Source organism: Thermothelomyces heterothallicus (genome assembly GCF_042370625.1).
Source record: "Thermothelomyces heterothallicus CBS 202.75 unplaced genomic scaffold P884_scaffold_1, whole genome shotgun sequence".
Taxonomy (NCBI): Eukaryota; Fungi; Ascomycota; class Sordariomycetes; order Sordariales; family Chaetomiaceae; genus Thermothelomyces; species Thermothelomyces heterothallicus.
This window is the reverse complement of record NW_027192562.1, coordinates 179821-205596: the sequence shown is the minus strand read 5'-3', so window position 1 is coordinate 205596 and position 25776 is coordinate 179821. Positions and strand designations below refer to the sequence as shown.

At 55.9% G+C, this 25776-nt stretch overlaps 9 protein-coding genes across 9 annotated transcripts; 4 read left to right on the top strand and 5 right to left on the bottom strand.

The window, feature by feature from the left end:
• Positions 1-1188: 1188 nt before the first annotated feature.
• Positions 1189-2682, bottom strand: P884DRAFT_233474 (phosphatidylinositol-4-phosphate 5-kinase-domain-containing protein). The gene is made up of 2 exons (XM_069439887.1): positions 2366-2682; positions 1189-2304 (listed from the first exon to the last, which is right to left on the bottom strand). Exons 1-2 carry the CDS (start codon positions 2657-2659, stop codon positions 1474-1476), a joined length of 1125 nt encoding a protein of 374 aa, XP_069301358.1. The 5' UTR covers positions 2660-2682; the 3' UTR covers positions 1189-1473.
• Positions 2683-3669: 987 nt separating this feature from the next.
• Positions 3670-4095, top strand: P884DRAFT_252938 (uncharacterized protein). Its single transcript, XM_069440754.1, has one exon. It carries the CDS (start codon positions 3745-3747, stop codon positions 4087-4089), a length of 345 nt encoding a protein of 114 aa, XP_069301357.1. The 5' UTR covers positions 3670-3744; the 3' UTR covers positions 4090-4095.
• Positions 4096-5579: 1484 nt separating this feature from the next.
• Positions 5580-7247, top strand: P884DRAFT_191053 (tryptophan synthase beta subunit-like PLP-dependent enzyme; the record flags this gene model as incomplete). The annotated part of the gene is made up of 2 exons (XM_069437566.1): positions 5580-5881; positions 5948-7247. 2 exons carry the CDS (start codon positions 5580-5582, stop codon positions 7245-7247), a joined length of 1602 nt encoding a protein of 533 aa, XP_069301356.1.
• A 221-nt stretch (positions 7248-7468) lies between these two features.
• On the bottom strand, positions 7469-8966 carry P884DRAFT_288435 (uncharacterized protein). The gene has a single exon (XM_069443950.1). It carries the CDS (start codon positions 8674-8676, stop codon positions 7597-7599), a length of 1080 nt encoding a protein of 359 aa, XP_069301355.1. The 5' UTR covers positions 8677-8966; the 3' UTR covers positions 7469-7596.
• Positions 8967-9453: 487 nt separating this feature from the next.
• P884DRAFT_213860 (uncharacterized protein) lies at positions 9454-12524 on the top strand. The gene is made up of 6 exons (XM_069439215.1): positions 9454-10126; positions 10207-11016; positions 11106-11196; positions 11259-11514; positions 11579-11691; positions 11800-12524. The coding sequence occupies exons 1-6, from the start codon at positions 9875-9877 to the stop codon at positions 12465-12467; spliced, it is 2190 nt and encodes a 729-aa protein (XP_069301354.1). The 5' UTR covers positions 9454-9874; the 3' UTR covers positions 12468-12524.
• A 1206-nt stretch (positions 12525-13730) lies between these two features.
• Positions 13731-17165, bottom strand: P884DRAFT_288433 (uncharacterized protein; the record flags this gene model as incomplete). The annotated part of the gene is made up of 5 exons (XM_069443949.1): positions 13731-13925; positions 14076-15183; positions 15238-16878; positions 17000-17037; positions 17103-17165. 4 exons carry the CDS (start codon positions 17163-17165, stop codon positions 14160-14162), a joined length of 2766 nt encoding a protein of 921 aa, XP_069301353.1. The 3' UTR covers positions 13731-13925; positions 14076-14159.
• Positions 17166-18705: 1540 nt separating this feature from the next.
• Positions 18706-20462, bottom strand: P884DRAFT_233463 (glycosyltransferase family 8 protein). The gene is made up of 3 exons (XM_069439886.1): positions 19777-20462; positions 19102-19700; positions 18706-19012 (listed from the first exon to the last, which is right to left on the bottom strand). The coding sequence occupies exons 1-3, from the start codon at positions 20363-20365 to the stop codon at positions 18956-18958; spliced, it is 1245 nt and encodes a 414-aa protein (XP_069301352.1). The 5' UTR covers positions 20366-20462; the 3' UTR covers positions 18706-18955.
• Positions 20463-21600: 1138 nt separating this feature from the next.
• P884DRAFT_189910 (aspartic peptidase domain-containing protein) lies at positions 21601-23019 on the top strand (the record flags this gene model as incomplete). The annotated part of the gene is made up of 1 exon (XM_069437477.1): positions 21601-23019. The coding sequence occupies one exon, from the start codon at positions 21601-21603 to the stop codon at positions 23017-23019; it is 1419 nt and encodes a 472-aa protein (XP_069301351.1).
• A 398-nt stretch (positions 23020-23417) lies between these two features.
• P884DRAFT_259 (uncharacterized protein) lies at positions 23418-25545 on the bottom strand. The gene is made up of 3 exons (XM_069441300.1): positions 25036-25545; positions 23736-24914; positions 23418-23667 (listed from the first exon to the last, which is right to left on the bottom strand). The coding sequence occupies exons 1-3, from the start codon at positions 25276-25278 to the stop codon at positions 23617-23619; spliced, it is 1473 nt and encodes a 490-aa protein (XP_069301350.1). The 5' UTR covers positions 25279-25545; the 3' UTR covers positions 23418-23616.
• Between the last annotated feature and the right edge of the window lie 231 nt (positions 25546-25776).

Below are 25776 nucleotides of genomic sequence, written 5' to 3'. Positions count from 1 at the left end.
CGTGACGACGCCATGGCACGAGTACACTAGGAGGACATTGGTGCGTGTATAGTAATCAGCGGGGACGCACGCACGGAGGCGAGGGTGCAGGCATGCCGTATCCGCGCCAGATGTGCTCCCGGCCATGGGTCGTGCTTAAATCCGGGTATGTTGATGATAACCAGTCTTCCGGGAACGTGGGGGGGCTGTTCTGTCGTAATTCCTGCTTAGATGAGATGATGGGCATGTCATGGGCGTGAGTGGTTGGAGTGAGGAAAACCCCCTGGTATGTCCCGACTTTGTTATCGCTGATGTAGCGGTTGGCCGACCATGGTGCTGCAGTACCGGAACCTCCACCCCCTGTGCGCAACCGTCCAGCAAGATGACACCATCGAATCCCCGCGCGCGAGGAGAACTTGCATGCCGCAAACGTCGATCGTCCAACTTCAAATGTCTGAATGAATTATTTAAATCCACAGCCGAGCTCGAGGTGACAAATAATTATCGTATCAAATCTTTTGTTGAACAGAAGCCAACCGATGAGCGCCAACAGCGACCGGGTTTTCTTGGATGCTTGTGTTTTGTCACGGAGTGAGTGAGTATATAGAAATGTATAATTATAAGGCGAAGAACTGATACGCGTCAACGGGAATAAGAATTGTTCAGCTTTCAGGAGCGAAGTGCATGACGCCCGCTATGGAACCGATAATTACATTTGACGCAGATATAGGGCACTTCCCTCGAAGATGAATAATTAGGGATCGCGGAGATGCGGCTCCTGTGGGCATAGCAACAGATTCAACGATGTTGACTTCGGGCTAAGGACCCTGAATTGAGCCGAGCGCGAACTCCCTTTTTTTTTTTTTTTTTATGTGCTAAACGCCCAAAATTGCGCGCTATCCGACTTTCAGAAGGGAGGGTAGCCGAACTGAAGTAGATAGATATCGACTGCCTCCGGGCTAATTAATACTGACGACAACTGATCGGTGGCCTGCTAGTTGGACCGGTTCACCTAGTAATTAACTGCAGTCAAAGCGCGGAAGGAAAGTGGTTGCATTGGCAGGGAAAAGTGTTCAAGGCGCCGTCTCGCCACGCCCATGGGGACCTTGACGGTGGCAACCCGGGTGAGAGTGCTCAGTTATTACATAGGACGGGGCCGCGACGAGAGGCCCTTTATGCAGTAATGCATGGTGTCCGCATTCATGCTTGCGGCAAGAAGAGTCGGTATCGAGAGCTGGCCCGGTCCTTGCGTCCTGGTTCTGCTCTATGCAGATCGTTACTCTGGTGACTTGCAGCCTCTACTTGCAAGCTGCGTCTTGTGTGTGGCTCGCATTCGGAACTCGAGAGTTGCAATGCTTCGGTTTCTTGCTCAAAAACGAGATTCTTGATTAATTAGGCAGGTTGAGAAGCATAGCAAATCGAGGAGAAAGCCAGTCGTGCTCGGATGTTGGGCAGTCATCTAGCACCGGCGATGTGATGCACAATCTTTTGCCCTCAATCGTCGACAATTTCAACTATCTCCCTGCACATCCTGAGGAATCGCTGGCGGTACTCATCCGGTGTGGTGGTGATGCTCATGTCCCCGTGCCTGCTTATCAACACATTCCATAGCTTGATCAGTATCGTCATCGCCTTCGCACGCACCTTGTGCTTGGCCCAGAAGAAGTCCAGGATCGAGGCTCGGAAGATGTGCTTGCCATCCGCTGAGGCAACTCCCGTTCTCCAAGATGGCAGAGTTGGTGGCCCCGATGGCGGCCGAGCGGGAACCGTGGCTGGATCAGATTCTGTCTGGCGAGGACGCATCGGGGCTGCGTCTTGGTGCGGCGCTTTCATCCGCACCAGGAAGAGGGAGTAGTCCACAGCATTGTGTTCTGCAAGCAATCTGGTGTCCTGTTCGAGGCTCGAAAAGAAGTCTTCGGCCTGCTCTCGGCGGAGGACAATCTTGTCGTGAAACTCGTCTGCGAGTTGCTTTTTGGTTGCCTCACTCGTAAGCGCACCACCAGCAATGTCACGCTCAGGGTAAAAGTACGAGGCGGGTTTGAGGTCCCAGTTCTCCCAGTCGGCCTCGCCTTTCCTCTTGGCTTCTTCCCGGCCGTGCATGATGTTATCCATGACAATGTGGTGAGATGGTGCGGATCGCAACACGCGCCCTAGGGAGGGACCCGTGACTGCGAGAAAGTCGCAGATGCGGACCAAGAGAGTGCGGGGATGGGATGCCATGTATTGGACGTATGGCGTCAGAAGGTCCTCGCTGAAGAACGAGTGCTCGGAGTGGCGGGGGAGGGACTTGACGAGATACTTGTGATCGGCAGTGGAATAGAAAGTCTGAGATGAACGTAAGCTGCAAATTCTCACGTCTGAATGGTTGAGTGCATGTGCAACCTACCGAGCCCGAAAAGCCCATGTCTCCTATCGCTTTGAGAGGCGGCTCCCCCGCCTCGTAACCATCCTCTTGCTGGAACGACTGCACATAATTATTATCGTTGATGTCCCAGTGGTGCCGACGTAGTTTCGCGAAGTCCGCGGGCCGTATCTTGCGGAGAACTAGATGATACAGCGAGAAAAGCGTCGAGAAGAGAGCGAGGATCGAAGCCAACGGGCTGCCAGGCCGTTTGCGCACTTCGTTGGTCTTGGTGATTGCCCGGACGATCGACCGGGCGATTTTTTCTTTTCTGCCCATCGGAGTGATGCTGTGGATCTCAATGTTTTCTTTCTTCTGAGCTATGATGGAAGCAATCACTCACAAATCCTGTCTGGGAAGATTAGGCTCGATAACGGCGCTGAGAAGCAGGCACGGCAGGTTGAAACGGCACCGATGACGTCAGTTGCTGGCTCTCGAACTGACTACCTCGTACTCCGCACAAACCCTTGAAATCCCGGACCCTGGAGCAGAGGCGCATGCAATTTTACTGGGGCAAGAACAGAGTGCGGCCACATATTCTGGGTATATCATGAGCTACTAGGGGAATAACGTTCTTTTTTGATCAGGCGGCTGATCGACTCAGCGTTCGCCTCGCATCATCTAGGCACGACAAGTATCGGTCAAATACCTAATACACTGATCACCACCATGGGATGGCTCTTGACTGGCAGTCAGGGCCTTCCCCATATTACTTATAAAACTCGAGGATTTTAGGCTCATCTCTAGCTTTGGTACCTAGATTTCAAACTTTTGTCCATTTTCATCGAGTCCCTGGCGTTCTTCCTTCAACGTAGATGATAACGCAACCGGATCCATCACAACATCGCGAGATTCAACCACTGTTGACTCCGCGAGTCTTCTAGTCTTCTCGGGAACTGACAATCGCTTGTCCTTTCGCGAATTATTAACCTGATAATTACTGGTTCTTATCCCCCATTTCATAGCTACTTCAGTGGATTGGGCGTCGTTGTCTCCGCGACCGACCAATTCGGCGGAAACAAGGCTCGTGCAGCGCATGCGGCTGTACGGCTTTCATGCCATTACCCGGAACTGGTAATATAATTAATAATTATATCTTCGCGAGCTTTTGTCCATTCGAGGATGTTGATCAGGCGCTTTGCTATGTCTCGAAGGACAGAAGAATTCTGGTGAGTTGGGTAATTTTGACTTTAGGCTCCATCAATCTCTTAAAAATCATGATTGTCACGCGGCGTTGAAGCTTCTGATCTGGCGGCTCCCACTGACCCGGCCGTTATACGCCTCCAGAGCCTGGTCATTGCCGTCACCGCAATCCTGTCAATCCTCGGGGCAGCATTGATCATTGCCAGCTTCTCGGTGTGTCTATGGTCTCCACGAACTCCACGTCGACAAACTACATGGAGCATCTAACCCCCCTCCGACATTCACTCATTCTCGGCCTGGCTATTAGTGATTGCGTAATGGTAATCAACTTTCTCGTGTCGTCGTCGTCGATGAACGTGAGCGGGCGCTGGATTGGCGCGCCCGAGCAAGTTCGATTCTGCAGCTTCAACGGTTTCATGACGCAGGTCTTTGTTATCCAAACTGACGACTATTGGGTCTTGACCATCGTCATCTGCACATATTTCATCCTCGCCGACCACAGGCGCTGCTCTGCATGGACAAAGGGACATCTGGCGGTCCTCTGGATATTGCCGTGGCTGGTTTAAATAACTTGGGCAGCCGTTGGGCTCGGAGTTGCCGGCTATGGCGACATAGGAGCCTGGTGTTGGTTCGCGTCGGACCGGGTTCGACTCTTGGTATGGGACTCCGAACTCCGGAGAAAGTTGCACGGCCGGTTCATCTGACATATACCAGGTCAACTTCGTGCCCCGTTGTGCGTTTCACCCGAAGTACTGAGCTGACTCAAGTTGATCTTGCCATCCGACAGGGGTAATCATCGCTGCCATGTTCCTGATGTATGCCAGGCTGTATTTCGTTCTCTTCCACGCCCGTCGGCGTATCCTGTCGCTCAATGCTGGAAATTCTGGAAGCCTGAGTTGGCCTATTGCGCCATCCGGCCAGGTCCCATCCAGCGGTGCTAGCCAGCAGGATGCAGGTGTGGTTCCTTTTAGACTCACTGGAAAGTCGAAGAAGGTACCGTACGAAACGAAGGCTTTCTTCTACTCTACCTAGAGGGATCATTGTTATGCTGACTTATGGTCAACCTACTTCGGGGGCCGGCAGGATGCTCTCTCATGAGGCGGCTGGTGATCCCTTCATCTTCTGTGTATGGATATGTGCTCGATAGAGTTTCGTTTGGTATAATGCCGCTGCAAGGGAAAACAAAAATAAAATGAAAATGAGAAGAAACGAGGAAGAAAAAGGAAGTCCGAGTAATTAATAACTGGACTAATTTGTCGAAGGGGCCACAATAAGTACCTGTAATAACTTCAAACAATAATTACCCAAGGCACTCTTCTAAAGGGTCGATAGCCGCGCCCAAGACTCTGCCGAGCGTACGGATTAGTTAATGCTCAACCGGCTCTTGTCTCGGTTCGAATAGCTCCTGGTTCCTGCAGCAGAAAGAACCGTGTGTCACCAAAGCATCCCCGCCGCCGTATTTGCTGGGCGCGAGGTGAATGATTGTGATACAGGCAAGTCAGTTGATGGAGTTTGGAAGTTAAGTACGGATTACATCACCGGTTGACAGACGCTCTGATTGGAATGATGGAGTTGTTTTGCCCGGAGGGATGTGATGACGTGATATCGGCGAGAAATAGTAACTACCGAAAGTTGGGGGTTGGTTCCAGAAGGGGTAGTTGATGACCGCAACGTGCTACAGAACGATCTGGAACGGCAAGTGAAAACACGAGTATAGGGCCAAAGAACCCCTGTAAGCGGCCAGACCCGACACCTTGGGCGAGGGCTGGGTGGCGCATATCGTCGGCATTTGTGGAGCCAAGAGACCATCCCGCATTCCACGTCGTTTTTCATACCCCCACCAACAGCGTATTGCTCACCTCGGCCCATTTTCTCGCCATTGTACAAAAGGTTCGCTTAAAAAGCCTCGCTGCTTTCGAGAACCACGACGAGCCCTACCCCAACGACAGGCCACGTTCTCCCAACATCTTTCGTCGGATACCCACTGCAGACTTCTATAGAGCAACTTCATCCGAGCCCCGCCCCCGCCGAGTTACTACTGAGGACCGCGCGCAACATGGCTGCCACCAACGGTCAAGGATCGCAAGATGAAGCCCGGCCGCCGGCGCCAATTCTTGAACCTCCCAAGCTGAGCGTCAAGTTGTCGGCGACCGAGCTGATCGGCAATACACCTCTCGTTCGCCTGAACAAGATTCCGCAATCCCTCGGGATCGAAGCCGAGGTCTACGCCAAGGTTGAGCTCTTCAACGCTGGCGGGAGCGTCAAGGACAGGATAGCGCTGCGCATGATTGAAGAGGCCGAGAGGAGTGGGAGAATCAAGCCTGGTGACACCCTGATTGAGCCCACCAGTGGCAATACGTGAGTCAGCCCCCTTCCTTGCTTGTTCATCCTTTCTTGGGCCCCGCCATTTGCTGACCATACCAGCGGCATTGGCCTCGCTCTGGTCGGCGCAATAAAAGGATACAAGACGATCATTACCCTGCCCGAGAAGATGTCCGCCGAGAAGGTGTCCGTCCTCCGTGCTCTCGGCGCTACCATTATCCGCACGCCCACCCAAGCAGCTTGGGACTCCCCCGAGAGCCACATCGGTGTCGCAAAGCGGCTTCTCAAGGAGATTCCCAATTCCCATATCCTCGACCAGTACAGCAACGGGAACAACCCGCTCGCACACGAGTTCGGCACTGCGGAGGAGATCTGGGCGCAGACCGGCGGCAAGGTTACGGCTGTTGTCGCCGGGGCCGGCACTGGTGGCACCATTACGGGTATCGCCAGGGGCCTTAGGAAGCACGACAAGAACGTCAAGGTCATTGCGGCGGACCCCTACGGCAGTATTCTCGCACTGCCTGAGTCCCTGAACGAAGAGAAGGCCAATGTCCCGTACAAGGTGGAAGGCATTGGGTACGACTTCGTCCCCGATGTTCTAGACCGGGAGCTCGTGGACAAGTGGTACAAGACGGATGATAAGGAGTCATTCCATCTCGCCAGGCGTTTGATTGCCGAGGAGGGCCTGCTGGTTGGCGGCTCCTCGGGCAGCGCGATGGCGGCCATGCTCAAGGCGGTGAAGGATTTTGGCTTCGGCAAGGGCGACGTGATCGTCGTTGTCCTCCCGGACAGCATCCGCTCTTACCTGACCAAGTTTGCCGACGACGACTGGCTCGCCGCCAACGGCCTCTTGCCCGACGATTCGGAGAAGGCTGACGGCAAAGACGAGGCGGCGCAGCCCAAGAGCCCCGGCCAATATGCGGCCGACTCCTACGGCGGTGCCACCGTCCGCTCTCTCCGTCTCAAGCCCGTCACTTCAGTCCTCACTACCAGCCCCTGCTCGGAAGCCATCGAGACGATGCGCGACAAGGGCTTCGACCAGCTGCCCGTCCTCAGCCCCACGGGCGGCAAGCTCGCCGGTCTGGTGACGCTGGGCAACCTGCTTAGCTATATCTCGCGCGGCCGTGCCACGCCCCAGAGTCCCGTTCGCGACGTCATGTTCGACTTTAGCCGCATGGACGAGGTGGTTACGGACCCCCGGAAGTTCGGATCGGATCTCAAGGGCAAGAAGCGCAAGTTTGTCGAGATCACCATGGACACTCCCTTGTCCGCGCTGAGCCGGTTCCTCGAGTGGAACAGCGCCGCGGTCGTGACGGAGAAGACCGAGGGCGGCGGGTCGAAGCCGGTGGCGGTCGTGACCAAGGTGGACCTGTTGACTTGGATGGTGAGGCAAAAGTCGTGATCGCCAAAATGATCCAGGCTATTTTTCTTTCTTTTTTTTTCTTTCTCTGTTTGCATGAGCATTTAAAGGTTGTTAGAAGAACGGGCGAAAACCCTTAAGACTCAACATCTGTGGTTGGTTTCGACTGCGCCGGACGTAGCATGCAACATTTATCAGACAGGGCTCAACCCGTGCGAATGGGGAGGTCTCTTGAAGTTGATACCCATCGATAGATAGGCATTGTCATTATCATCTTACTCACAAAATGGGACAATGATTTACACGAAGCGTTGTTGGTGATGCAACCTTTGCCTGGCAGTCCGTAAAACCAACAAAAGATCCCAACACCTCGCCTATTTTGCTCGATTTTTCAAGCATAAATCCTCTCCCCGATCCACTTCCACCACTTGTCCGCCCCAGGCCCCTCCCCGAGCACGTTGCCCCCGATGACGTCGACCTCGATATCGAACTCGAGCATCTCCTTGAAGCTGAACTTTTCGCTGCTGTAGGCGCCGAGCCACGAGTCGGCTTCCTCGCCGCCGCCGGGGCCGAGCAGGTCGCCGCCGTCCGCCTCGCCCGAGTCCAGGAGGCCCTTGCTCCTGGCCTTGCGGATCCGCCCGATCTCGGCTTCGAGCTGGCTCTTGACGAGCGCCGCCGGCAGCGCGGTGAACAGGTCCAGCTTGTTGGCCGCCACCAGCACGGGGATGCTCGAAGGGGCGCGCGACCCGCCCCCGCGGCGGTGCCGCCTCTGCAGCGCCAGGAGCACCTCGTACAGGTACTCGGCCGCGGCGGCCAGCGCGGGGCCGTCGCTCCCCTCGGCGAGCGCGGCGGCGTCGACGAGGAAGACGAGCGCCTTGAGAGTGGACTTGCTGTTGTTCCCGTCGTTGTTGTTCTTGTTGCTGTAGTTTTGCTCGCCCGATCCGGGCGCCGACAGCGACGACAGCCGGATGGTGCCCGTGCTCGAGACCGAGGCCAGCTGCGCCAGCGCGCTCGTGCGCAGCTTCGGGTGGCCCGGCGTGTCGATCAGCAGGAACTTCTTGGCCGTCGCGCCCGCCGCGTCCAGGTCGACGCGGTAACTGACCAGGCCGCTGCTGCCGCTGCCGGCCGCGTCGCTCGTCCCGACGGCGAGCTCGACGGTGCAGGGCGTCTGGGAGGTGTGCGTCTGGGCGACGGGCTCGGCCACCGTCGGGCTATTGGGGGAAGGAGAGGAGGCTTGGTCCGGGCGGTAGAACGGTCCGCGCTCGAAGAGGGTGAGCAGGGCGGTCTTGCCGGAGCCGGAAGGGCCGAGGAGCAGGACCGAAGGGAGGGTGGCGTAGGGCGTGGTGGCCGTGTAGAGGAAGTGGAGGATGGCGGGGATGAGGAGGACGATGGCCAGGCCGACCGCGATGACGGTCGGCGAAGGGGTCAGAGACGCCTCGAGGGCGGCCTTGAGGGTTTCGAGGACCGTCATCGTGGGCCGCCGATCGATGGTATGGTTTTGTTGGCGGAGAGCCCGAGCGAAGCTGGGGAGGGAAGGACGATATACTCGGTAGTCGTCTAGTCAAAGTCGGTTTATTCGAAGTTTTCTCTTGTGCCGCCCGAGCCGCGACTCTTATAGTGCAACGCTGCTCACTCTGCGGTCGGCCGGGTCGTGCTATCTCCGGCAGTCTATTTATCGGGCCATTGTCATTCGATCGTCGCCGGAGATGGAGAAGCCGAACCTAATTAGCTGATCGGTTCGACGAGGTTGGGATCCGCTTGTGGGCTCCTGGCGGATTTCGATTTACGTTGCAATTCTGGTTTGTTTTAGTCCCGTATGGATTACGGAGGGTAACGAAAATACCTGCCAAGACATGAAAGCGGTTGGTAGCTGGGCCGTAACGATGTTGTTCAACAGACGCATATATGATCCACACCATATGGCTTTTCCTCAGTTGTTTCGTCAATATATTCCACCAAAATGTTGATGATAATGGGATAGAACGCATGTAGAGCTCTTGTAGAGCTGGCTCGAACGCCTGCTTCGAAATGTCCCCTCCTATTACACTAGTTACTCAGTGGTACGGATTCCGGATTCGTTACACTGCCCCAGCCAGAGTTAACGTTACGCTTGTATTTCAAGAGACCCACACTCCGCAGGTCACTAAAAGTGGGTCGTCAGCCCTGCAGCTGGTGCACTGGTCAGCCTCTGGGCGAATCAGGAGTCCTCCAACATGGCAATTGGTAGCTCAGCCTCGTGCACGCTCGTTCGAGGCTGCTGACAGGTAACTACTGCGTAAGCCGGCGCTGGATCTTTTTTGGTTCAGGAACCTGACCTGAAAATACGGTGCGGACAGTCCCGCCGCAAGGTCGCGCCTCAAAAGTCCAACAGGTTTCCAACACCGGGCGTTTCGTCGCCGCAGTGAAGCAGCAGCAGCAGGAGCAACAGCAGTTGGCGCAGATTCAGTTCCGCATCTCGCCATGCTGTGATCGTTGTGCAATCGATTCCCTCTTTACTCTCTCCCTGCTTAAAATCAAGTCTTTTGCGTTTCCCGTCTTATTTTTTTTTTAAAAAAAAAATCTAATCTCGCCCATTGCTATACCCGTGCCGCATCCTAACGGGGAACGCACGACGCCGTCACCGCCGCTGCATTTAGTCATCCCAACCGGCCTCAACGCGCGAACCGACGATGGCGCAACAACGCGATGCCTCCGGGCCACCTGCCGCCAACGGCGCGCCGACGCAGCCGCTCTCCAAGTCGGACACCGCAGCGCCGAAGTTGAATAACGAGGTTGAACTCGGGAACATGCCGAAGGAGACGCCCCAGCCCGACATTATGCAGATGGCGAGAATAGGGGACATTGCCGGCATGGAGAAGCTCTTCGAGACGGGCGACTACGACGCGACCTACGCAGACGACGAGGGCATCACGCCGCTCCATGTGAGTATTCTTCCTAGCTCCTGAGTGACGGGATTCCTGGTCCGGATCTTGGCTGACCAACGTGCGATGCTCTACTATAGTGGGCCGCGATCAACAACCAGTACGCCATGTGCAAGTTCCTGATCGAGCGCGGCGCCCCGGTGAATAAGAAGGGCGGGGAGAGCGTCGCTACACCCCTCCAGTGGGCCGCCCAGCGATGCCACTACTACACCGTTCACCTGCTCCTCCAGCACGGCGCCGACCCGCTGATCACCGACGCCCAGGGCTACAACACGCTCCACATCAGCACCTTCAACGGAAACCTCCTCCTCATCATCCTGCTCCTCCACCAGGGCATTCCGGTCGACGTCGAGGACGCCTACGGCCACACGGCCCTGATGTGGGCCGCCTACAAGGGGTACCCGGCCTGCGTCGACGCCTTCCTGCGGTGGGGGGCCAGCGTGCACGCCAAGGACGAGCAGGGTTTCACGGCGCTGCATTGGGCCCTGGTCAAGGGCAGCGCCGGGTGCATCCAGAAGATCATCGAGTACGGCGCGGACCGGTTCGCCGAGACGTCGACGGGCAAGACGCCCGCCATCACCGCCCGGGAGCTCAACACGACGGCCGCCTGGCACAAGGCGCTGTACGACTGCGGCTACGACGAGGACGGCAACCCGATCGTGCCCAGCTGGCCGGGAGCGAGCTACCTGCTCAAGGACCGCCGCGCCTTCACCACAAAGTTCTTCTTCCTCTGGCCGTTTGTCCTGGTCTGGGCCACCCTCGTCATCTTTGCCGGCATGCCCGTCTACGCCGGCGTCCCCTTTGGCCTGCTGGCTGCCTATACGGTACAATGGGTTGGCAGGCAGCTGCTTCACTATGCGCCGCCAGATATGAGGCAGTTTGAGAAGACGGTGTGTTTCTTTTTTTCTCTTCTTTTTTTTATTTTTTTTTTGCTCTTTGTTTCCGTTTGGATGCTAACCATTCCATTCTCTCTTTCCAGCCTTGGATGGCCGGCATCTTTGCTGCTTCTCTCACTCTGGTGGGGTTAAACTGGTTCTTCACCATCCTCCCGGCTACAGCTTTCGGTGATGGTGGGGTTTTTTTTTCCCTATAATGTCCATCTTAGCATCTCAGTGAGCTAACCTCGCATCAGCCGGCACATGGTTTTGGAACTTTTTGTTTGCCCTTTACTTTGGCCTTACTGCCTTCTTCTACACCAGGGCCATGGTTGACGACCCGGGCTTCGTGCCCAAGCTCAACGGCATCGCCGAGCAAAAAGCCGTCATCGATGAGCTGATCAGCCAGTGGAAGTACGACGAGGGGCACTTCTGCGTGACATGCATGATCCGAACACCGCTCCGAAGCAAGCACTGCCGGAGGTGCCAGCGTTGCGTGGCCAAGCATGACCAGTGAGTCTTTTGCCCGAGACAGAGCCTCTCCCGCCCGTGTACTGAACTAACCTCTTGTCAACAGCCACTGCCCGTGGGTGTACAACTGCATTGGTGTCAACAACCACCGGCACTTCATCATATACCTCGTCAATCTGACCCTCGGCGTCCTGGTCTACGACGTCCTTGTTGCTCGCTGTTCGTTCTTCCTCCCCCAAACACTCATCTTTTCTCTCCATTCCTCTTTTCTTCCCCCCATTTCTCCTGCAACCCCTTGCTGACACGTCAAACCCGAACAAAATACAGACTTTTCCGCTCTGACACCCATGGCGTCGGAAGAGTGCAACGTGCTCGCCCCCAACCTGTGCCGCGTGATCAATGCGGACGCCTACACCCTGCTCCTGGCCGTCTGGGCCTCGCTGCAGCTGACCTGGGTCTCGATGCTGTTGTTTGTGCAGTTCCTGCAGGTGTCGCGCGGCATGACAACGTACGAGAACATGTTTGGCGTCAACACGCGGCCCGCGGCCTCCCTCGCGTCCGCCTTCACGTCGACTGGCACCCCGCTCGACCCGTCGGTCGCGCCGCCGGCCGGATCCGACGTGGGCCCGCACGCGCCCGGCGGCGGGCGTCACGGACACCACCACCACGGCGGCGGCTTCCTACGCCACTGGGGCCGGCTGCTCGGCGTCGACACCTTCATCCAGACGGCCAGGGGCCGGGGCGCGGCCAGCGGGGCGGCCGGCAGGAGGCGCGGCGCGGAGCGGAATCCGTTCAACAGGGGCTGCGTGACCAACTGGAAGGACTTTTACTGGGATCAGGCCCCGCTCTTTGGCCGCAGGGAGACGGGCGCCGCGGTCCTGGGCGGCCGGCCGGTCAACTACACCGAGTTGTATGAGATCCCAATGGACATCCCCAGGGCCGGCGGGGGCAGAAGATCCGGCGGGTACGAGGCCGTCGCCGGGGAAGAGGTGTGATTTCAGCTGTATACACTCGAAGCGAAGGAAAAGAAGGTTTGGGGAGGCCCGGGGGGGGGGGGGGTTGTCCTTGGGGTTCGGCTGCTTGACTTTGATGACGTGTATCCATGCTCGGTATTATGGGATGTGCCTCGATCGATCAAGGCGAGCGTGTCCTGCATGCGCATTTGAGTTGGTCTATTTCCTGTCTGACGGTTTGGGCGGCCTCAGAGTCTCTGGGACAGGGGAAGCGTTGTTGATATGTTTACGGCAGACGGGACGGCACCGTGGTTATGGTATGTGTTCACTGGCCGGCGTTTCACCTAATATAAAACATTTCTTTGGAATGACGCCATTCGAGACGGACCCTCGCTTGGTTTCGAGGGACCGGTTCATTGTTTCTCTTTAGATTCGACGAGCCAGGACTGCTTGGTGAAGGAAGGGTTAATTAGTATTAGTATATGGCGGCCCGTTGTATGTAAATACATATCAGTGCCGTTGTGACGGAAACGAGGTTCAGGTGAGAGTACCTCATGTATGTACAAGCAGCACTCAAGATGCAATGAAACGTCACAATCGCACCATGGGAAGAGGATCTCAGCTTCGTTCACCGTTTTCTGTAATCGCAGACGGGCGGTTTCACCGCATGTTACTTGCAGTGAGAGGGTCGTAGGGTCCTGCCATTCCGTGATAGATGGCTCCTGAAAACAGAGCTATGAATGAACTAGTGGGAAGAGGGAGGTGGGTGAGGCATATGGTTATAATTATAGCATGGCTTGGGAGAGCCCCTGGGCGACAGAGACAGATGTTGGAGGTTTCTCAGTGAGAGCCTTCTCCTTGTTAGTTTGTCTGGATCATGCAAGTTCCAGAAGCAGAAACCGGTCTGCCCCCTTCGTTCTCCCTTCTCTCAGCGACGCTGCTCATCATCGGACGGGCGGTGTCCAGATGCCACAGCAGGGCCAGCGACTGCCTCGACACGTCGATCGTCACCCACACCGGCGAGCCGGCCGGGGAGGAGGTCAGCGGAGATTATTGCCGCGCGGGCCATCGACGACTGGGCCTCGGTTGAAGGTTGAAGGTCTCTCAAGTGCGCAAGTTTGTGTCAGATACTACAGGTATATAGTCATGAGCTGTGTAGGTACACGAGCATTATATCTCTTTTTTGAAGTTCCGGTGCAAAATGAAGCAAGGCGGTTCGAAAAGCAGGAATCGGAAATATCTCAGCTAAACAAGCGAAGGATACCAATTTGCCCCGTGCTGCCATACAAAGCCAACTTAATTAGTGTGCGTCCGCAAACAAAGGACCTGTTCGAACCAACAAAGAAAAAGCGGCACTCAAGGGGCCCAACCACGTCCTTCGCTCAGGGTACCCGAGGCTTGAGGTCTTGAACAGAGGTGAGTGAGTAGTGAGTACCAAGCAAGCTGTAACCGGGAAGTTACCGATTCAGGAATGGCGGTTTCATGTTGAGTTGGAATCGTCTAGGACGGCGTTTTGTGCAGCAGCACAAGTCAGGAGTCGGACACCACTCACAGGTTTTCGTCTTGAAGACCGATGCATCGCAACCATTCCTGGTCCGTCAAGCAGATACCAGGGTGATCGAGCTGACAAACGACCCGGGCGGAACTTACATTCAAGAAACAGCAAGTGCTCAAGAGTCACACGCCAATACGGCGTTGCGTCCAGTGGCACTCACATTCCTGCAGCTCCCTCCGTTAGACATTGGAGGAGTTCCCCAAGGTGGGCTGACCATCTTCGGAACCGGGGATGTATAGGTCGAATGTCGCCCACTCGTTGGTCCTTGCCTTGCCAATGCCACGTACGCCGGCCTCGCGGTGCTCAATTGTATGGCGTGTCGTTTCGAGGAAGCCTCGGTCAATACACGCATAAGCGGCCCCGCCGTCGAGGCAGATTTCCACATCTTCCGCATCGGGGTGAGCGCGGGCCTTGGTACGAAGGTGCGTGTAGCGCGGGCTGCTACCGCACTTGCCATCGAGGTCCGGTGCCTCCTTGAGCTTGAAGGCACTGGCCGGGGTATTCTCGAGAGATGAAGCGAAATTGGCCGCGTCGGCGTCGTCATCAACCGCCTCGTCGTTGGGAACTATATCGTTGTCAATTGCAGCTTGGGCCGCTTCAGGGCAACGAACAATGCTCTGCTTCGCGTCCTCGCATTGTTTGATATGCTTGAACAATGCATTGCGAGAGTCGAACAATTGACTGCAGTAGCCGCAAGTACGCCGAGCCAGGTTTCGTTGATTCGACCTGTTGCGGCGTTCGTTCTTTGGGATGGCCTGTTTAGTGTAGACCTGGACATGGCGCTTCGTGCTGGCCTTGGTCTCGAAGGTTTCGTGACACTTGTAACAGGTTTTAATAGAGGCGTCGACAACGATGTAGGCCATGTCGCCGACAGTGCTGCCACTGACAAGTAGGGACTTGGCTAAGCCAACCTTGCGCATATAGTCCGAAAGGCTTTGTTCGTCTTGAGGACCATGCAAGTATGTCTTGATGCGGTTATCCTTGTCGTTCCAGATCTGCAACATGGCGCCTTTCCAGTTTTCGCCATTTGGGCCGACAAGTGTCATGGCCTTGGCCCAACGCATTTTCTTCTGAATAAACTGGCCGAGGGTTTCACCGTTGCAATGTCCTTCAAGGTAAGCTGAGTATCCTTGAACAGACGCGTAGCCTTGGCAGGGTCGGGCCGGAACCGAATGCTCATCTCGGCAAGGATGGCTTGAAGTCCTTGCTGACGGAGTTGGGTTCGACGGTCGCGACCAAGCTCATCTTGCCACCAACATTTTAGCTGTGCCTTCGAGCACGTTTTGGATGATTCCTCGAATTTGGCGTTCAACAGTGACGGCAGTGGCCTCGTCTTCCAGGTTGGCCCGGATATTTTCTATGAAGCAATCGACGTCGGTGTAGTAACACGTCTTGCCGAATTCGGTGACCTTGCCTTCGCCATCAGGGTCCTCGTAATCAGGATTGAAAATGCCGAGGTCCTCGCGCTTGATCTTGAACGAATAGTTGGTCGTTGAGGTTAAACCAAACGTCTCATAGGAAGTTTCGCGAACGTTCCGGTCTCGAGTGTTCCGGTTACCGCGATCACCATCCCTGTTTCCTCGTCGGGGATCTCCGTTGTCGCCATCGTCATCCGATCCGCCGGGATCATTACCGCCTGGTGCTTGTCCTCCGCGCGGGCGGATGTCGTCGCTTCGCCAGGAAGGGTTGTCAAACGGTGACGTGGTGCCGCGCGAACGCGGGGGCGGGGGCGGCGGCTGACGACGAGAATTGCCTGTGCCGTAGTTGCTACGGGTCAAATTCTCACGGGACCCAATGTCGAGACCTTCGGGTGGAACATTCCAACCGGTTGCGGCCGTTGTACGGCCATTGCGAGGGCGAGAGTCCTGCTGGCCATGTGCCGTTTCGGCTCGGACGTCTTGCGGGCCAGGAACCTGCGGGTCAGGAACTTGCGAATCGGCTACGTTGTGAAGGTATTTACGAAGGCCTTCTATACTGACGGGATCTAGGGATTCTTCGCGGTTACGGAGTTTCTGTTCCAAGGCTTCGCGGGCCTCACGAGCCTCGCGAATGACACGCTGTTGCTCCTCCATGATTTGGTCGATACGACGCAGCAAGTCGGACCGAATATTGGACATAGATGCACTCGATTTATCGATGCGGTCGGTAACGAATTTGTCTAGGCCGGCAAAACGCATGTTGATTCCACGGTCGTCAAGGTCGATTTTCTTAAGTATTGCTTCATTCTGAAGCTTCTGTTGGGCGCGCATGTCGCTGAGGTCGTTATCGACCTTCTTTGTAAGGTAATTGACCGAGCTATCGAGATGTTTTTCCAGGTCTCGGACGGATTGCCTAAGCCGGTTAGCTATGTCATTGACGCAATTCGTGACCTTCTCCGACATATCGACCATTTGGTTATGCATGTCCTGGGCATGCTTGCCAAGGCTTTCTCCAAACGCAAGGACGACGTTGCTCACGTTTGTAGCGTTGGCCTCCTTCACTTGGGCAATACGTTGGTCGAACTTGCGGTCGAGCCACTGAATGGTGGGAAGGTTGCTCCCAAATTTCTCAGGGCGGGCCGCGTCGACGGAATCAGGCTCGCTTTCCGGAGCTTGCGTCGTCTCTTGATCAAATTGGGACGTGTCGGGGTCCGTTTCGGTCAGGCCCATCTTCTCTTGGATCGAGCCAAGATTGAGCTCGTCGGGGAGCAGATCTTCCTCGCCGTCGAGCAGATCGTGACCGCCTCCGAATGGTTCGGGCGCCTTTGCAGGGCTTTGACCACGCGCGCTGCGAGCTTGGCCAAGCCTGGTCAATTGCTCAGCCAACTCTTCAGACTGTTGCCGGGCTTCAGCGCTCAGGGCCACAGGCGGTAAGTGGCCTGCTAATTCGTTGGGGGAGGCTCCCGGAGGCGCGCCTTCCCTTTTTTTTCTTGCCCTTGGGATTGCTCATTCCGTCGTTACACCGGTAGCTCGATCGAACCGGTGCAGTGGATATACGAGCGAATGTGATTAGGGACTGTCCCGTTCCTCAGACTGGGTACCTGAATTCGCCAGGAGTAGCCTCTGGATCCGGGTTATGCTGGGTGACGTCGTCACCGGGGAAGGTGTTTTGACTATAAGGTGAAAGTCGGTTGACTGCGCTACCAAAGCAACGCGGTCGAGGGCGGAAATGAAGGAAATGGCTGTCGATATCTGACGAATCGACATGGCACAAAGTGTTCCTTTTGTTGAATGGTTCGACGGCCTTGCGGAACGAGGCTATCGACTACGAAATGGTTTGTCGCGTTTAATTCGGCCGGGTACCTAAATTCGCCGGTAGAACTAAATACAAACAACTAGCATAGTTCGCTTCGGAATCCGAGTACCTGAATTCGTCGGATTCGAGGCTTGTATGCCGGTTTTGTGGCTGCTTAGCCGGGCTCTTGTGGTTGCATTCGTGCCGTACGTAAGTCAGTCAAAACGCACTGAATCTTGGCCGTAAGAGGGTGCAGAAAAGCCTCTGACGGTAGGATTCGTTTCCGGAGGTCAAATTAACTACTCTAACGTAGTAGTCGCAGCTACCATATGTAACGTGTAGCGTACAGGTGGGAGCCAAATGCAGTATGCAGAACAGGAGTGATGTGTGAAGGTGGTTAATTAGTAAATGGAAGTGGGCTGCATGTAGGGATTGATCTTGCCTGCATGTGTGGCCCGAGCTCCCATGCAAGGTTAGCCCCTGTCACCTTATCTTATCAAACAGAATGTGGCGCCAAACCTTGGCGCCTTACATAATCAATTAGCTCCAAAATCCGGTCAGCCCAATGCAAGCAAAATCCCGGCATAACGCCTAGCACTTACAGTGTCACACAGTGTAACCGTAGAGTTGGTAACCAATCGAAGCAACCTTAGGACTAGCCTCCGTCTAATTGGCTAGGAGTCTAATCTATCCCCGCTAAGCGTTAAGGGAGTGTATACGAAATAGGTTGGTATGATCGCGCCCTTGGGGAGGATCAGCACTGGAACATGGGTTCCGCAACGAGAAGCTGGAGGGGCTGACTAAACTTGCTACCCTTCACAGGATGGAAAGACGAGAATCGCGAGCAAGGCTGTGCGAAGGGGACATCCTAAAACCAATACACTGCTCCGTCAGCGCAAGAAAGAGCAGAAATTTAGGAATTCCATGTGTCCGAGCATGCGGAAAGTATAGTAAGGAGTTCACCCCGATATATGTAAGATCGCAGGGAGAGCACGCCACGCGACCCATCCATCACCAACAGCTTCTGCAGCCAGTATCACTCGTAACTAATCAAGTCAAAGGGCTGGAATGGAATGGCTTCTCTACCATGCGCCTGCAGCCTACCATGGCAGATTGTGCTCATCAGCTGAGCCGTGCTTCATTGTTGCCTATACATTCACGCGTTCGTTGAAGCTGTGGGCAGGACCGGCAGGACGGATGTGTTGGTGTTGCCCAAGGATAGCTTCGGCTGGCTACCTCAGGAGAATACGCATGCTAAGGGCAATCCGATGATATTGGTCGAGCATTTGTTTATCGCTAGTTGGAGGGCAAGGGCATCCTGGTTGACGTGGTGTAAGTACGGTGTTTACTGTAATTACACTAGGCTTGTGATCAGTCCCCGTAGGTACTACGTACGTACACTCTGTCACACCTTGTGCTGTTCCATCTTCTGTAATCCACGTCTAGAACGATTATTCGGTTCCGAACAAATTCCTTACTAGTACTCAAATTAGCGCCAGATAATTATGTTTGATTCCATTGAATTGAGCTACCTATTTACCGTAGGTATATTGCTACTGTTTGAGTTGTAAAGACCCGAGGTTCACCAGGTGCCACCTTCCGTTTCCAGCTCCGTACGCCATCCCTAGATCTAATGCCAAACAAGTCATTTCCCACATACAGGTGAGTCCCTGCTTTAGCTCCGATTTACGATCCAACTCATATGACCCCACCAGGCAACGACGACCTCACCATACTGACCGTCCAAATACCCTACCTAAGCTCACCCTCTTCGCCTCAATCGGTGCGATCGTTCCCCAGGAACGGATCCGCACACCCGCTGAAAAGTGCACAGCGTTGGTCAGCGACACTCAACGCGACGATTTCCGTGGAATGGAATGGAATAGATTGTAGGTACGGAATACATACCTTCCGTCTTTCCGCGAAGTCTTGGTAAAAGCCATTCCACAGATCCCTCTCGGCGCAGGACTCAACGCCGTTCCTCATATGACACTTTGGCTCGCGATCCAACCTCGCCTTTTCTGGTATGTCGAGCCACGGCTTTGGCAGGGGCCAGTCGGACCAGTGCAAGTACTTGGCCTCATTGAAAGCGGCGACTGCGTCCCACTCCTCGCGGTCGTTGCCGAGGAAGGCGGCATGCTGATCGGGCTCCCGGACATACTCCGCCACCAGCAGCTGGTAGATCCGGTGGGGGAGCACCATCGCGCTGTCGGCGTACAGGTAGTTGATGATCTCCATGTCGTAGTCACTGGGCGCCGCATGCGAGACTCGCTCCATCACGCGCGCGAACTCGGCCGCGCTCGGCTGCAGCAGCATGAGCGACGACGTCAGGATCTTGGTCTCCGGGTACAGCCAGTACGCGCGCGGCATCGCCATCGGGCAGGGCGGTAGCAGGAAGAGCTCGTCCATGTTCTGCAGGACCACCGAGTCCGAGTCGAGCGAGAGCACCCGGTCGTACTGCGTCTGGTTGAAGGCAAGAAGCTTGGTGAAAGACTCGGCCCATGTTTCTGATGGACACGCACGGGTTCGGTCAGCAAAGGCGGAAGCACCACGGCCTTTATTCATTCTGCGGAGAGAACATACTGTCACCAACGTCCCGGTGTTGCACCTCGATAGGCACCAGCTGCGCGCCATACTCATCACGGGCCTTCATCACCAAGCGGGCGTTATCGCTGACGACACCGTCCCACGCCGCATTCGGGTCATACATGTACGACGGGTACATCAGCACACGGTCCGCTCGGCTTCCGACGTGCTGCAAGCGTTCGAAGAGCATGACCGAGTTACGTAGATAATGGCTGTCGGTGACGTATTGCGTATAAGCGAACCGCGACCAGTCGACCTTGCTCGCATCTACGATCGAATCCACCGCCGGCGCCGGCGCCGTCGTCTGTTCGTTCGAGGAGGCTCCCCCCTTGGCCCAGCCGGAGGGGATGCGAGCGAGCGCATCGTAACGGTGGCCAGAGACAACCAGAATCAACAAGATCACCGCAATCGGCAGACATATGCGCAGTCGTCGCGAAGACAGGATGTCAGCGACGGTGGGGCAGTTCCTCGCGGCAGTCTTGCGTGGGCCAGACCGGTTATCATCTGTGACAGGTGGAACATTCCCATTGACAGGAGAGTAGGAGGAGAACCGCTGCCAGGAGGAGCTGAAGTACCTGGCAAGCATCTTGAGCGGCCGTCGGAACCGAAGCGTGGTTTGCTTTTCGACATCAGAGAACACAATAAGTACGATGAGGAGAGAACTCCAGGTTTGTCGGCGGGCTCAACCGTCAGCTTTTGGCAGGGCACTTGCGAAGACGCTGCGCCTTAGACAGGGGGTTGATGGGGCCCTCCAGTCAGCCGCAAGACGATCACACGCTAAAGCAGCCGGGGGCGGCAAGGATGGAGCTCTAACGGCTTGATTCGTTAGCGCCCGAGTTTGGCGCCGGCAAGACTTCCGCGTTTGCGTTTGGGGTATCAGCGGACGCGGGCACAATACCGCCCGACAATTCGGTTACAGGTTGCTGGAAGTCAGCAGCCCATAAGCGTCGAGAAATTCCGGCGCCAAGGCTCACAACACAACCAACAGCATAACCTGGAACAAAGAAGTTGAGGAGACACTGTGTGTTCAACGGCCTCCCAGGCCTGCGAGATGAGGTCGGTGAGCCCAAAGTGCCCATTACGCGCGCTGCTGTGGGCATGCCTGGTAGAATCCTCGGTCTTGATACGCTGTGCCACGAAAGACCCTTTGTCTATGGATGGAGCAAGCCTGCAAGTTAAAGACGCGTATGAGGGTTTGTTGTGTGGTTCTTGTGGCAGGGCTGAAAGCAGTAAATGATTCAAATGGCCAATGTCGAAATTCACGGAACTGCACGGGCTTTCCCTTCCTTTGAGTTTGCCCAACCCTCGCTAATGCGCTCGCTCACTTCCCGTCCCGACGTTCTTTTCTTCACATATACCATTTTCCCTGTGCTCACTGCCACTAGATTTCTCAGCAGGACGACTTGAGACCGAAGAGGCAGGCAGGAGATCATGACCCCCCCTTCCAGCCTCCTGGCACCCTTTACCATCGGCCTCGTGCCCTATGCGTTGGGTGCCGTGGAACCGAGACAGGCAGTCTGGTCCAGCGAGACATTTGGGCCGGACGGGCCCTGGAATGCCGTCGAGGTCTCTCTCGGTACGCAGTCCAAAATGGCCCTCTTTCCTGGCCGCATGTGGAACACGTTCGTCACCACGACCGATTACTGCACCGTCAACAGCTCTGTTGCCCATTGCGCATCGGGAGCCTACAACAAGGATGAGGCGGTTGAGAAATCCAGGGCCCGCCCGGCCCAGGGTATCGCCTTCAAGCCGCCGACCCAGGGATTGTACGCCGGTCTTGAGGCAGGTGGGGACTCTAGCATGTATCTGGAGTCGATCAACATGCTTTTCACGGACGGTATCATCCAGAACCACTCGCTGTCCTTGATTGACTCGGCACAACAGATGTTCGTCTATCCGGGCGGGACGTGGTACCCCATCTTTACGGGCTGTCTCAGCGTCGGAGCACCCGAGCGGTTCCAGGTCTTCACCGGAGACGGCGCTAGCAGGCCAACCCTCAACGCAAGCATGATTCCCTGGGCCCTCAAGGACCAAAACATGACGACGTCTAGCTCGTTCGGCCTGCACTACGGCTCGGCCGCATCAGCCGCGAAAATGACAGGATCCCTCCTCTACGGCGGCTACGACCGCAACCGCGTCGTGGGCAAAACGCTCTCCATCGACGGCGACTTGTTTAAGCCCGTCACGTTGCAGGACATCAGCATTCTCGTGATCCAAGGCAGCTCCCCCTTTAACAGCGCGACCGCCATATCGGGTCTCCTCGCCCAAGGCAATTCCTCCATCAGCTCGGCCGGTCTCCCCGTCATCCTCGACCCCTGCAGCCCCTACCTAACCCTGCCAAAATCCACGTGCGACAGCATCGCCGCGCACCTGCCCGTCTCCTACAACGCCTCGCTCGGCCTCTACCTCTGGAACACCTCGTCCCCGCGCTACGCTCCGGTCGTCACCTCCGCCTCGACCCTGTCCTTCACCCTCATGGGCGCGAGCAACACCGAGTCGCTCACTATCCATGTGCCCTTTCGCCACTTGAGCCTAAACCTTACAGCTCCATTCACCGCCACTCTCGAACCTGTACCATACCTTCCCTGCTTCACGGGCGGCATCGGTGCCTACGCGCTGGGGCGTGCCTTCTTCCAAGACGCCTTCGTCGGCGCCAACTGGGAGAAGCGCAGAGTCTGGCTCGACCAGGCGCCCGGGCCCAACATACCCGCGGATGTGGACGCAGTGAGCATACAGCCCGACCAGGATGCGGTTGTGGCCGGGGGCAACGACTGGGAGAGGTCGTGGGACGGCTTCTGGAAAGCGCTGAGTGCCGAGGAGGCGGACGGGACGGAGCCGGTTGATACTACTAGCATCGGTACCGGGACAGGGACAGGCACCGATGGTAGTGGTGGTGACGGTACTGCGCCCGGAACCGACGAGAGAGGTTCTCAAGGCCTTTCGACCGCTGCGGTGGCGGGAATTGCGGTTGGCGCGGCTGTCGGGGGCATGGCTGTCGTTGCGGCCGGCGTGCTGTTCTGGTGCCGGAGAAGGAAGGCGAGGGAGACGAGGCAGTCGCTTGCTCCTCCTCCCACAGAGCCCGTGGCTGCGCTCTCCCCGGCTCACGGTGACAATTATGATGGTGCGAAGTGGGAGCCTTGGGTTGGAGGCTTGTATGAAGCGCCGGACTCGCGAAACAGGGTCCACGAGATGCCTGGCGATCAACCGATAGGCGCGGTTGGTTCGGGGCTGGCGCAGTAATTCTTTTTCAGATACCCATCTTATTTACGTTGTTTTCCCTACATGTAATTGGCGTTACTGACGCTATCTACCTGTTTCGTAATATAGGATCATTAGCAGCAGATAAAATTGCTGGCGTCGCTTCGTTCGCCAGTCGCGACGGCCCTTGCAATTTGCCAAGACGTATAGAGTTAGGGTCGCAAACACGTTTGGTTGGCTAGGAACGAGATCTGCGACGCGTTGGCGGAACTTATAGTCACAAGGCGAATGTTAGAAACCCACGATGTTAATGAGAAACGGAACTGAGAAACGGAATGGTAAAACTAAGCGGGTACGCGTTCTTAACCGTTTGATCCGTCTTAAACACATGACCAAGGCTTGCTAAGTCAGCAATCTCGACCTAAAAAGAAAGTGAACTATCGGGTCCAGATACGCGTTTTCGCCCTCCCTACAAAAGCGACAGCTTCTGGTCTTTGTTGCTGTTCAAAGGGTGCGGTTTCTTGTCCCTATAGCTACTAGTTTTGGACCCTTTTGAGCAGACAGACAACTTTTATGGGCAAAACGGCGCGCGACAGGTTCGGGTTCCCTCAATTCAGCACTCGACTTTGATAACTGCATCTAGGGGATAACTTCGCGTTTCCCATCCTCATAGACCTTAATGGTTGGAGTCTGTCAAACATAAGTCAGCAGCAACTCTAATAATACCAGTCGATCGGAGGATTTGAAGACTTAATTACAATATCCATGCCGTGCGTATCAAAGAAACGGCAGTCGATATCATAGCGGCACGACCCCGGGTTCGGGCAATGGTGGCCGTAAATGCAGGAGACGTCACGGCACCGCAGACCAGAGTTACAGCGCGTCTTGCGCACTCTATGCCGGAGTGCGAGCGTTCCGGCGGCGTTCAGGCGCTCTCCGTGGTAGTGGCGGCAATTGGGAAGATCGCAATGGCCGGTTAAGTGATAGCGATTGCGAAGGTTGATACCGCCGTTTATCTGCTTTCGGTTCTCGAGCGCCTGAATCACTTGGGGGTCTGGGCGGGCTAAGGGGACATCCACGCGCTCGTCGTTCTTGTTGAGCTGGTAGTACGGACGCGGGGAGGCTGGTCTCCTTTGACTCGCGATGTTGATCACCGGAGCCGCTGCGGTTTGCCCCACGGTAGCATAGCTGGTCTGCCGGGCCCCCGGCCTGCTCTCCGCAGCCTGCGGCAAAGATTCTGCTGGTCTAGGGGACCCGGGTGGCGAGGGACTAGCTCTAGGCGGGTTGTTCGTCCCGTTGCCGGAAGGGTTGCAGGTTGTCGGTATCGGATCACACAGCGGAGTAGCCGAAGCTTCAACAGGTGCCGGACGCTTGGACGGCAAGGGGTCCGTTCGAAAGACCGAGGGGCAGCTAATCCAACTGAAGGAAAGCTTTCTGAAATCGGCAGCAGGGGGGGTGGTCTTCAGGAGGCAGATCTTTTCGTTGCCGCGGAAGGATTCGAGGAAGGTAGCGTAGCCGTTATCGTGGCAGCCGGCCAAAATAAGACGTTTACACTGTATGTTTCTCTCCATAACTTCAAAGAGTTTGCGCACTTTATGGTCGGCCTGCTCCTTGCCGTGACCCACGTCGGTGAAGGTGAAGAGGGGCTGGGCGCGGCAGAAACCGCGAGCAAACTTGGTCAAGGCTGCATAGTCGTTAACAGGGAGAAGAACACCTGAATCATGGAGGGCGCGGGACAGGTCCTTCATATTAAGGACGACGTGTACGAAAATGCTGTCAATGTTCGAGCAGGACGAGCTATCATGAAAGTAGGCCTTTAGTTGTTTATGCAGCTCATGAGCGGCTTGTCCGCCGCCCTCTTCCCCCAGGGCGATCAGGTCTTCGCGGAATACGGCTCCGTCGCCGTCGATAACGACAAAGGCAAAGGGCGCGGAATCCTGTGGCTCGGGTTATCAGTCCGTGTCGAAGACGGCGGGAGGAAAGATGAGGTCCGGCCGTGCCACGGCATGTCATCGGCCCCGCTCTCCGAAGGCGACGGGCGTAATAAAAGAAACTTACGATATCAGCTCTAAGTCTATTCAGCTCCTGGTCTGCCTTGCGATGTTGCTCTCCCAAGACCTTGGTGAGATGTTTTTGATATTCGCACTCGGCACATTTCTTGTCGTACTCCTTAAGCAACTCCATGTACTTCTTCTCCAACTCTTCCTCGAGGTTCTTCCGTTCGTCGGCATGGTTTAACCATGCCTTCAAGGGGTGGAGATAAGACCGAACGGCTTCTGATAACTCCTCGTCGCGGTTCATGGTGGCGTTTGGGAGGCCTTTTCTTTCCTCGTTCTCTTTTCTTTTAATCGTGAACGACGAGGAATATTGGTAAATACGTGGTAGCGTGCTGGCAAGATACGAGGAGCGAGGGATGGTGGTGTCCGAAATCCTTCCGAAAAAAAAAGGTATTGTCAAAACTTATGAGACGAAAAATGTTGGCAAGAGTTCAATCGAGAAAAGAGAAACTGGAAATCAACGACGCGCACGTTGCTGCCTTTCTGAACGAGGGAAGGAGCATTGTACGAAACGCTGCCGCAGGAGCTTCTGCGAGCCGCTCAAGTCTATGACTGGGCACATCTCTGAGAAGGGTGAGAGTTGCCTTCTACACGTGCACGTGGCTTTTACACGTGGACGTGGCTTCTACACGTGGAGGAAGGCTACTCGACCGACGTGCAAGGCGTGGCCGCATCAAATGTCAGACGGGCGTTGCCAGCCTGCCGTGGCGCTAGAACAGCGACGCCGAGTCGATCTCACGTA